The sequence below is a fragment of the Wyeomyia smithii genome, chromosome 2, assembly GCF_029784165.1.
Source record: "Wyeomyia smithii strain HCP4-BCI-WySm-NY-G18 chromosome 2, ASM2978416v1, whole genome shotgun sequence".
NCBI classification, from domain to species: domain Eukaryota; kingdom Metazoa; phylum Arthropoda; class Insecta; order Diptera; family Culicidae; genus Wyeomyia; species Wyeomyia smithii.
Genome location: NC_073695.1, coordinates 114,594,254 through 114,605,309, shown reverse-complemented (window position 1 = coordinate 114,605,309; position 11,056 = coordinate 114,594,254). Strand labels below are relative to the sequence as shown.

The 11,056-nt window shown below is 39.9% G+C and overlaps 1 protein-coding gene across 1 annotated transcript; it reads right to left on the bottom strand.

Moving 5' to 3' along the window:
• Positions 1 to 2,826: 2,826 nt before the first annotated feature.
• LOC129721031 (xenotropic and polytropic retrovirus receptor 1) lies at positions 2,827 to 9,233 on the bottom strand. Its single transcript, XM_055673071.1, has 6 exons — positions 9,067 to 9,233; positions 8,397 to 8,550; positions 4,023 to 5,431; positions 3,689 to 3,931; positions 3,491 to 3,624; positions 2,827 to 3,135 (listed from the first exon to the last, which is right to left on the bottom strand). Exons 1-6 carry the CDS (start codon positions 9,133 to 9,135, stop codon positions 3,078 to 3,080), a joined length of 2,067 nt encoding a protein of 688 aa, XP_055529046.1. The 5' UTR covers positions 9,136 to 9,233; the 3' UTR covers positions 2,827 to 3,077.
• Between the last annotated feature and the right edge of the window lie 1,823 nt (positions 9,234 to 11,056).

Genomic DNA, 11,056 nt, shown 5'->3' with positions numbered 1-11,056 from the left:
CAAAAATGTTTACATATTTTTAATTCATCCGAAAAGTACACTTTGTGTATGTAATCCTCGTATGTGTATGTAATTCGAAGTGAATTCATGTCAGCGTAAAGATGGCTTAATCACATTTTTTTCCAAGAAGTTTTACGAGTAGTTCAGAATTTAAGAAAAGTTCGCTGAGCAATCAGTGAGAAAGAAAACCCGAGATAATTTCTGAATTTTTAGGCTAATTCCCTTCAAATCACGTCATCCACAATGTCCACACTTAAACCAAAATCAGACTTACCGTACCAATCAGACGAGAACCGTGGTGGCTCATGCTGTATCAAGAAGTTGTCGTCATGTTGCTCGGTTTTGGGCTGTGTTTCGCCAGTTCCCCAGGCGTCTAATCACTCGCAAGTCTCCTTCTATCTGGTCGAGCCATCTGCGCCCATCTATTTCTACAGCCGGCACGGTTGCTGGAGAGAAGTGATTTCACAGGGTTGTTATCCGACCTACCGCATCCTATTGACTTTCGCCAGATGTGCAATCGGGTTCTCTCTAAGCAGCGCGTGAAGCTGATGGTTCATGCACCGTCGTCATTCTCCGTCGTTCGTCTGTACTCCACCGTAGGTAGTGTGCAGCACCTTCCGTACGAAAACTCCAAGAGCGTTAAGATCCTCCTCAAGAAGCGTTGTTGTCTCGATTCCGTAGAGGACTACCGGTCCTATCAGGGTTTTGTACAGTGTGAACTTTGTGCGTCATCGCCAGGGGGGATTTACTGCTGTCAAAATTCATATATGTGTGCGTTATCGCATATCAACTCTTGTCCATGAAGTTTGTTGGTCCATGACGTTTAAAAGATTTCCTGTGTGGCGAGGAAACTTCATGATTTTCAGCTAATTGCAGGCTGCTGCCACCAAATTTCACTACGCAATGCAGTATTAATAAAAGTTTTCCGAGATTTCTAGAGTTTAGTTAAAAAAGAACGTTACAATTCTACTAAATTTTACTTCAATCAAAACGACAAAAACCAAAACAACCGGACGCCTTGTTGCCAAATATGCTGGTCACGGTTACACGATATTTGACAGATAGATTCCCCCTGGTCGTCGCAGTGTCTTCCGGAATAAAAAGCAGGCATGATTTCCAGCCTGGATGCGCCTCTAGATCTCTATGCTGGCGTTATTGTCGATGGTCACCAGCATGCTTGTCATTCTCCTCAGTATGTGAAAGGAGAGAAGAAAAAAATCACCGCGCACTTTCCTTCCAGTATGTGCCTGCGTGTAGCAAATGCTTTCACCACACTGCTTCTTTCTCCACTCCAAAGTGTCTCCACCAGCTTACAGAGAGACAAACACACTTCCAGCTCACCTCACATCTGATAGAAACAAGAGGGGTGATTCACTCTACAGAGAAAACGCAGAAATACACAACAGTGTCCACTGGCGAATAGTCCGGAATGTGAAAAAAAAACCTTCCGGGCAAAAATGTAGTCCTCGTGTAGCTACACTGCGAAAACGAATTCCACCAGAGTAAATTCGACCGGCACGAGCGGCACGAGCAACGCAGTCTCCCAATTTTTCTCCCAATCTCTTTTTCTGTTCTGCCATGCTCAAGCAACCAACTGTGAAAAGCACCGCAGATAGCTCTGCAGTGTAGTTATTGTGCGTGATGTCCACTCGTGTGAGAAAGTACACCATAGTTCATTATCTATCTGAACAGTTCTAATGAAAATCGTGACACTCGTGTCGATGCCCGCCCTCCTGATCACACCCTCGAGGGCGATGTTAAACGGTAAACAGGGAGGTCCATCACCTTGTCTTAGCCGTCTGCGCGATTCAAACGAGCTCGAGAGTATACCCGAAACACGCACGAAGCACATTACTTGCGAAATGATGGCCTTGATCAGTCGAGTCAGTTTATCCGGAAATCCGTTGTCTTACATCTGCCATAGCTGTTCTCGATCGACTGTATTATAGGCCGCCGTGAAGTCGATGAAGATGTTGTGTGTGGGCACGTTATACTCCCGTCATTTCTGTAAGATCTGCCGGATTGAGAAGATCTGGTCCGTGGTGGCACGAGCTCCCATGAAGCCCGCTTGGTACTGACTCGCATCTGGATCTGTGAGAGAATTTTGTAAGCGGCATTAATGAGCGAGATACACCACAGATGATCAAAACAAGAGTGGGGATCACTCTAGTGAGCATACAAAAAAGTACACCGGGGTGAGCTCTGCTGCGTTAAAATCGATAACATTCTAAGTGCAGCATGATAGGCGCTGGATTTTTATTTTTTACAATTTCGAGAAGCTGACGATACGCTTGAAAATGTTTACCACCTTTCCCTTTCCGGTTGCCGTATGAAATTTCTTTGATGTCTGCCTTGATGATTCCATCGTTCATCACCATGCAAGCAAACTTTCTCAACGTGTATAATTGCTGACGATGCTTCTGCTAGTTTGTTTGCAGATGAAGAGGTTAGAGTTCCGCTGGAAAGCGACATCCGTTTCCGACTTTTGATTTTCCTCCAATCCAGACTCCCAGATTGTCGACGAACGTTCTCCGAACACATTCATTACTGCTGTGACATTTAAGGTCTTCACACAAGCCGGAGGTGTTTTTTTTTTTGTTTTCTGATGTGAAAGAGGCGAAAAATAATCTATTGCATTTAGGGCTAATATCTAAAATATACAATTCTCCGTCTAAGGCAAATATTATAGAGTTAATAACACTTTCCTTCATGTTGTGATATGTTATTATATTTTTCAATGATCATTTAAAACGATTACATTCATATCATTTTAATAAACTGTCTATTATCATTTTATATGTTCACTGAGGTCAAATAAAAATTAAGTTTTTCAGTCGAAACTTTTATATTTTTCCAAGAAATAAGTCAACAAATTATATATTTGTCATAGAGTAGGTGGATTGGAATCGGTTCTCCGATAAGATACCATTCAAAAATACACTATTGGTATCCTTTATTTGCTGGGAATTTCGTAATTTAAATCTGTTTCGATGAAGACGTACAATATAACTCATCAGGATTGTCGTGCGTGCGAGTAGAGTGCTTGAAACGGGACTGTGCCTCAATTCTCGGTTCGCCTATTGACCTATGACCCACTGGACTTTCCTGTTTAGAGCATGACTGTGGTTCTGATTCCTGTGAAGTAAATATAAATAATGAATAGTGCACTGAATTTTATACACATGAGACATGCTTAGGCATCATGAATAGTTCTAGGGATCATATGGCAGAAGAAGGAGAACAGTAAAACATTACTTCTTAGAACATGAAGGTTAGATGAGAAAAAAGGGTATTCACTATGTTTTGAAAAAGCAATGCTAAGTTTTAAATAAGCCAGCAATTTCGCATAATGCGATACAGAAGTGGATGTGTAATGATAAAAATATACTCTCCAGTCCAGAGTCAAAAGTATATATTGAATGCATAAAATGCATTGGTAAATAATGTATGCAGACTGACAGATAGATTAACTATGAATACTGTTCGTTACATTTCCAAATCTTCTGTTGATTCTGCCTCTCTTAGCAGAAGCCTTTGCTCAGATTTTTTCTTGCCCCCTATTTTCTTCACGGTTCGGCGGTTCCGTACTCCATCTTCCTCATCCATCATGCGCAATATGGTAGTCTAACATAGGAAAATAAAGTAATTATTTAGTCGAGCAACAGTATAATCAGTTAAGTATATGTACCTGATCTGAACAATCCATTGGAGCGACAGAAATATCCCTTACAGCACGAAAATTACCGCAGTTGTTTAAATGCTCATTCTCTAACCGAAAATAGTTCCAGATGAATCGCCTAAACACTTCCAATGGGCTTAAAATAGACACAATTATCTCACGATCAATGTAGCCCATTTCTATAAGACTCATTGACAAGGTCCAACCAAATCGAAGAATTAGGTCTTCTACGATAGAAAAGTAATAGAACCACTGAAACGATACAAACATCGTATTTGAGAATAAGTACATAAGTACAGCGATAGGTTTTAGGCGTATTGAGTAATATTAGAAGAATACTCACAGTTGATCCGTACACCACTTCATCCCTTAAGAATTTATTATCACTAGCCTTCGAATCAAACAAGCCCCAGTCCATTTTAATATCCCATGTGTACGCGTAGCAGGATGATACAATCGATGCAATAATCCACAAATAGAACCAAGGGTTGTCGGTACTTTTCTCGTACTGATCCGTGGTGGCTTGGGTTAACGAGGAGAATGCAACAACGAAGAATGAAGTAGAGTATTTCACAGCATTCGCCAAATGCGGATGAGCATCGCGTGTATCCCGAAATCGACGTAAGCATTGTGCCATTCGGAACCATGCCGGAAGCATAGCCACAATTGGTCGTATCCACAGTGAATTATTTATACATTGGTTTGGATTTTCCGCATGATCCCAGTTAGTGATGGTTGAATAAAAGCATATAAAGTACTGAGTATCCAAAAATGCGGGAACGATACTATTAAGCTGGTCAGCAAGCCAGAAATCAGCGAAGTTGACGAAGAAAAAAGGCGCTAGAATAACACGGCTAAGAATTTTGATTGTCCAGAACCGAGCTTCGTAACGGAAAGTTTTGGTGGGATTGAATAGAAAAGCAACCATCAGCAGGTAGAGAGCTAAAGGGCTTAAGTAGGCAGGTATACCGAGAGAATCGGAATACAGATAGGCGAGTACGCTTAACGTCCAGATAACCCCGAAAATCGATGCTAGCTCCATAATGTGTTGCTCTGAAAAATGATTTCTAGGATCCAACTCGAATATCAACACATGGTTTACACCAGATGATCGCCAGCCGTATACGTTGATTCCCCACAGGAATAGAAATTCCACTATCAGCAGTGGTCCTCGATATAAACGGAAAGCAGCAATCCAATCATTTCCTCTCTCATGAAACATGGCTGATAGGACAACAGCCACGCAAAGTACCACCAATGAACCGGAAAACAGTCCAACCTTAAACGTCGTCCAAGGACTCTGCTGTTCGCCCAATGGAGGTACTCTTAGGCGCTTCATTGCTCGCTGCCGGTCACCTCCTTCGATTTCATTGGTGACAATGCTTTCGGTTTCGTGAATCAATCGGTCGATATCTTTGTTGACATAAAAGTGTGCCGATTCCACATTTTCCGCACGCCATCTCGCTCCAAAATCTACATTCAGCAGCTTATCGTGCTTTTTCAGTATCTTTCGAAAGCCGGTGAAGTTTAGGTTCTGGTAGTTCTGGAGCAAAATGAGACTTAGATAAAATTCACTGAAGGCCAGTTTTAGCTCTTGAATCTTGCGAACGGACACATTCTTTTTTCGCAGCAGATTTTTCTTGACCCGGTGGAGATTGTCCTTTTTCTTCTTGGTGCTTTCCTCGAGCTCGAGCGTTTCACTCAGCTCAGACCGGAGGTTGGCAAACTTTCTAGTCGCTTCGGCGAGTTTTTCTGAAATTTAAAGAAAACGTAAATTAACTGACTATTTCACTTCAGCACCTAATAGGGTAACGGGGGTATTTTGGCCCACATGCATATTTTGGCCCACCCGGTAACATTTTACGCATTTTTTCTGATAAATTCAATGAATATTAGAAACCTATGCATGCAACATTGAATAACACACCTAAGAATCATACTACACTATAATTTTCGGCAAAAAACTGGCTCTAGGTAGTGTTATTTTGGAATTAGTTCATACATATTCAAAGTCATGGCTGAGTCAACCCAAAGTCAAGAGGAAGTGGTAATATATAAGTCAACGTCCGGAAGCTATTGTAACAAATATGTATGCTTTTAAAACATTTCGTTGTTGTAGTAGCATCAATAAAATATCAAAGAAACAGTTTGTATACTCTAACATGTTGGAAAAAGTTGAAAAAGTGGTTAAATGCATGGCCGAATTATGTTTGCCTCTTTCTGCAGCCAACATATTTTGGCCATGCCAAGTTTTACCATCTCTTCGATTACCGTTCGACCGTTGCATGTGAACAAATAAGCAGCTTGTGACAATTTACAGATAATTACTACGCAATTTATCACATTTAACGATATGAAATTGGATGAGAATGCCTGTTAAACCGCTATAAGCCAAATCATTTCATTTTTAGGTGCCTAAAGTTTACAAAAATTCACAGCAGAAGGATTTTCTCCTCAAACCCACTATTTTTGCTCTAAAAATACCGATGATGATCTTAAATATAATTAGTTCGAACTATTTCCATACACGTCTGTAGATATAAAGGTGGGCCAAATTAAAAATTTGGTGGACCAAAATATGTTTTTAGTACTTCGTAGAAATTTTTATATTTCTAGGATATTTTTCAATATATTGCATTGTTAAACGGTGTATATTAGAATAGTCACTTTGCTGTTAACAATGGTATAATAGAGTAGGTATTTATGTTGTAAAGTTGTGTTTGTTTTTAATGAACTGTGAGAACACTTCCCAAAGCTGGCCAAAATACCCCCGTTACCCTAGGAGGTCTTTACTTATTTATAACCGTGTTTAGGGGCACTCTGCTAAAGAGTGCACCGATAGAGTAACCCAATAACTCTTCCTGAACAACTAACCCTCTATAATCAGAGCATAACTGCAACTTTTTCCCCAAATTTCACTAGTGTCACGATCTTATTCTTAGCATTTGACGTAGAGGTACGTCTTTGTTTGAGGTACATGCGACGAATGTTACATCAGATTTCAAATCATAATTCCTATCTAATCACCTGGTAAATTGCAAGCTTATATACATTGTTATCTAGTTATCTCCAGGTAGATCCATTTTTTATTTAATAGTCATTATAAACACTCGACGGTTAAACAGTAAAAATAAATAAAATGGTGCAAGATCGAATTTACATTCTTCACGTTTGCAGCGGAACTTCACTCTCATCATCGTCACTCACTATGCCGGAACGAACCGTGTAGGGTGGAGAGAGTCACTTGTTGTAGAATACAAATGGTCAGTGCAGTGGAACATCTTAATTCTTTTGTCTCGATAATTGTTCGCGATTGTTTCTGCCACACATAGGAAACCGTGTGCAATTAAAAGCGAACGGTACTGCTGACGATGGCCTTACATCAACCTTAACTAGCTTTGCTTTATTTACTGTATTTTCCAAGTTTCCGAGGCTGCTTTTTACGAATATTGAACAAATAAAAACGACGTGTTCTAGTGATTTCTCGACATGGCCGTCAGTTGTTGGAATTGATAGTTTACAACCTAGGTTTTTCGTTTTTATTTTCATGAAAAAACGAAACTCTTTGGAAAATTGCCTGAAACCTCTTCCGTTCCTTACAGTTTTGTCATTATTGATAACTGCGATTCAGATCAGAGAATCTTTTACGCGTTATGCGACAAGCCCTATTTAGTATCAAAAAATTCACGCAGTCCTCAAAAATGCACCTATTGTAACAAGTACTTCGTTTATGTTTGAATCGGAGTTGTTTGTTAGGCGTCGTACACAAATTACGTAACGCATGAAGGGGGGGAGGGGGTTTGAATCAGCGTTACTTACTGTTACGTAGGGGGGAGGGGGGTAGTAGAGAAGTAACGTAACTGTGATGTTTGCCCGAAATTGAAAATTTTGGAGGGGGGTCAGGCTGATCAGCGTTACGTAATTTTAGGGGAGGGAGTCATGTCGAACGTTACTTATCGTTAAGGGGAGGGGGTTTGAAATCTAGCTTTTTAGCGTTACGTAATTTGTGTACGACGCCTTACCCTCAGTTACTGCGATAACTGTTCTCTGAGCTTAAGGTGAAACTATGTTGATGCTACAAATGGCCGACTTTGAGCTACCACTTTGAATTTTCAAACGCACAAGACTGGGTAGGGTAGACCTGTGAAAATGCTATTTTTTGTTTGCCGTGTTGACGTGAACATTAAATGTTGATTTCACAGGAAACATATTAACAATTTCCGAGTCTTGAGCTTTTGAAAATTTGAAATGGTGGCTCGAATTCGGCCGTTTGTGTCTTCAACACAGTTTCACCTCGACTAGCGTATTTTCGGAATTTTTTGCTTTTCTCCAACTCAATGTTCTAACTATAATTAAAATTATGCTAACTAGAACTGTTACTCTTCTGTTCTGTGTTCTGTTTGAGTTATTATCTCTTTCCACTCTTGTTCTAGTATCTCAACTTCTAATGTGTGGTAATTCATTGCGATAGTTATCTCTACAAACAGACTCTAAACTAAAGGATAGCAGTTCAAACATGCCGATTGTTCAATAGGTTTTCCAGAGATCCACCATAACATCAACGGAAGTTAACAGTCGCTACCGGAGCCTATTTGCCCTGCTGATAGCAACAATCCATTCAATCATACTTTTTGTCATAATAATTTGACAAAGACGAAAAGTACATGGGAATGAATTGATGGAATTACGGAACACATAGCATCTGAAGTATACTTACCCGAATAAAAAGTGTTGATTTTTGCCAACTCACTGTCGCAGAAATGAAAAAACTGTTCATCAAATTTGGCAAAGTATCTCGTCAGCATCTCCGGATCGACCAGCTCTGCCGACGGTGATTGTTCTACCGCCGCATACAATTGGGCTTTCATTTCCTATAAAAAACCAAGCGTACAAAATCACAACTCATAATGTGGGTCCCATTCATAAACAGGTTTGCTGGCCATTCATATACATATACAAGACAACAAAATCATTCAAGTGCAACCCACGTGCGCATGCAACAAGTTGGCAATGTTTACAAACAAATCTGGCCGCATGATGCCTATTTACAAACGAGATTTCTGCTTCCCCTCGAAATTGAGGGGAAACATGTGTTCAACCGTTTCTGGAAGCGGTTTGTACCGTTTCGTTTCTAATAGCAACGCATCATCGATCAGCTGTTTGTCAAAACGAAAGTGTCTCGTATAAAAATGTAAACAAATCAATCTGCGTCGGCGTGGGAAAATCGATCGCCCATATGCGGGGCACATGCGCACTTTCTTCCGATATTTATGTCACTTCAAACCTGATACTGCCATGAAGAGCTTCTTCTCAATATAGGTCACTATCGGTCAAAGCAATTCGAATTCTCTAAAGCAATGTGAAAAACAACGATTTAAACCACTCACCTCGTACATAATATACTGCTTCCGCCATTCCGGCGTGATATGGGCCGACAGATGCTCGGCAAACTTCATTTTTGGAAGCTGGCGTTAGTGGAAAGGAGAAATTTTCGCTTTAATCAACACACATTCTGGCAGCGATCCAACCGGACAGCACTAGACTGATGGCGTATCTGCGAAAACCGTTGGAAAGAAGCGGGGAAATGAGTGTCAGTTTAAGTGGGAGGTACGGTTTTCCACTGAATATGGGAAACAACTTGAAGTCATTATTTGCCTGAAAGCGCGTTACTTTTTCTGTTTGATTTTTCAACTGTTTTTGTGATAGCAATTCCTTATGGTTTGATACTGTTGCACATTTTAATCAGTAGAGTATCTTCAAGTTGCTAACAGGTGGCGCTGCAAAAAATCTCCCTAGAGTAATCATCATTACCACAAAATCATTTGCTGAGTTGATCTTCTAGTGCAACGAACAGTGAAGTGAAGTCGGAATTAATTAGGAAAAAGATGAAAAATATAATACTTTATTTTCCATTTTATGGCTTTAAATTAGAAAAGGGTAATAGCTTCAATTCAAGTTATAATTAGCTCCACAGGCCACGAGAAGTTGCTCCAAAGTGCAACAGGCTTCTCGTGAGCTACCGTGGTGCAAAAATTGGCTCGTGTTTTTCTCTCATAAACCCGTTTCGTTACGCTAGTTTCCCAGATTTCTAGTGTTGAAATTTTTTTTTCCAGATTTTCAGATTTCCAGATTTATTTCCCTATTCAAATTATATATTAGTTTACACATGATTATCGGATTCCAAGAATTGGAAAAACTTTTGGGGAAGGTCTGAAAAACAATTTAGCTTTAGCATGCATTTAAAAAAAATAAATGTACAATTGTTAATTCGTAACTTATAATCTTAAGATATCATAGCCCGAAATCTTATATATCACGTTAATGATGGTTAGTTCTGGGTCAAAATTTTCAAATACGTAGGGGGCCATCCACATACCACGTGGACAGATTTTTAATGATTTTGACCCCCCCCTCCCCCTACGTGGACAACTGCACATATAAATTCTAAAAAAATTGTATGGACCGTGGACATTAGCCAATCCGATGCGTTTGTAGTTGATGACCTTTTATTTACCGTCAAGTGTTCGTCGCTTATATATTCACTAGCTTTGACTTTAACCTACCGAAGTAAAACGCCGCATTACTAAGGTTCGTGTATTTTACTTCAAGAGATAGTCTCTGAAGAGTATGAGGTTATGTGCAATTTGGCTTTTATAAACATGTATTTGAATCGCTCGCGCAAAGTTTGCTTACAAGATCTTCAAGATTGGTTTGGTCAAGTTCAAATGCTAATTAACATAAAGCCGCGAGACGTTGGTTCGAGATGGATTTTTTCTACTGCTTAGACTATTCGTTTTGTTTAGGATGAGGCTCTTGTTTACTTTCCATGTTTCGACGTTTTTGTTAAAACTCAACATAGTCAAATGGTATTGTATTTATCCAAAACGAGTCCTAATTGCAACATAACAATTTCCTAAAAGAAAAATAGCAGATTCCATTGTATCATATCAATATTCAGCATATTCATTTCCACATGCGTGTATATATGTACATACTCTAGCGCATGCTGCACCGTTCCGAGGGCAAAGCTGTGAATGCGAAAGCTGCCCGCAGATGGTTCACGATAACCGCGAGCCAGTTGCCGCATGATGATACAATATGCGTCATTGACAAAGCTGTAGTTCATTTGTTTCTAATCATTACCCTGGCCATCACCTATCCTTGAGTCACTCTAGCGAGCTCTAGTGAGTTGATCTTCACCGATTCGATGAATATGCCAAAGAATATTTCAGCCGCATTTGGTTTCGAGCCGATGAATATTGAATTGATCATGGTCTTGAGATATGCTCACTGGCAACAAATGTTATATTTCGAACTGTAAGATGTGAATCATTCAGTTTTTTTTATTATTAATAATTATGGAAGCACTATTGTTTG

What these genes read in the sequence shown, in the direction of transcription:
- LOC129721031 (XM_055673071.1), bottom strand. Translation starts at nt 9,135, where the DNA reads ATGAAGTTTGCCGAGCATCTGTCGGCCCATATCACGCCGGAATGGCGG. An exon ending in AAGTGGTGTACGGATCAACT is followed by an intron (nt 3,932 to 4,022) that starts GTGAGTATTCTT and finishes GTATCGTTTCAG; the next exon opens with TGGTTCTATTACTTTTCTAT. An exon ending in TCAACAGAAGATTTGGAAAT is followed by an intron (nt 3,136 to 3,490) that starts GTAACGAACAGT and finishes TTTACTTCACAG; the next exon opens with GAATCAGAACCACAGTCATG.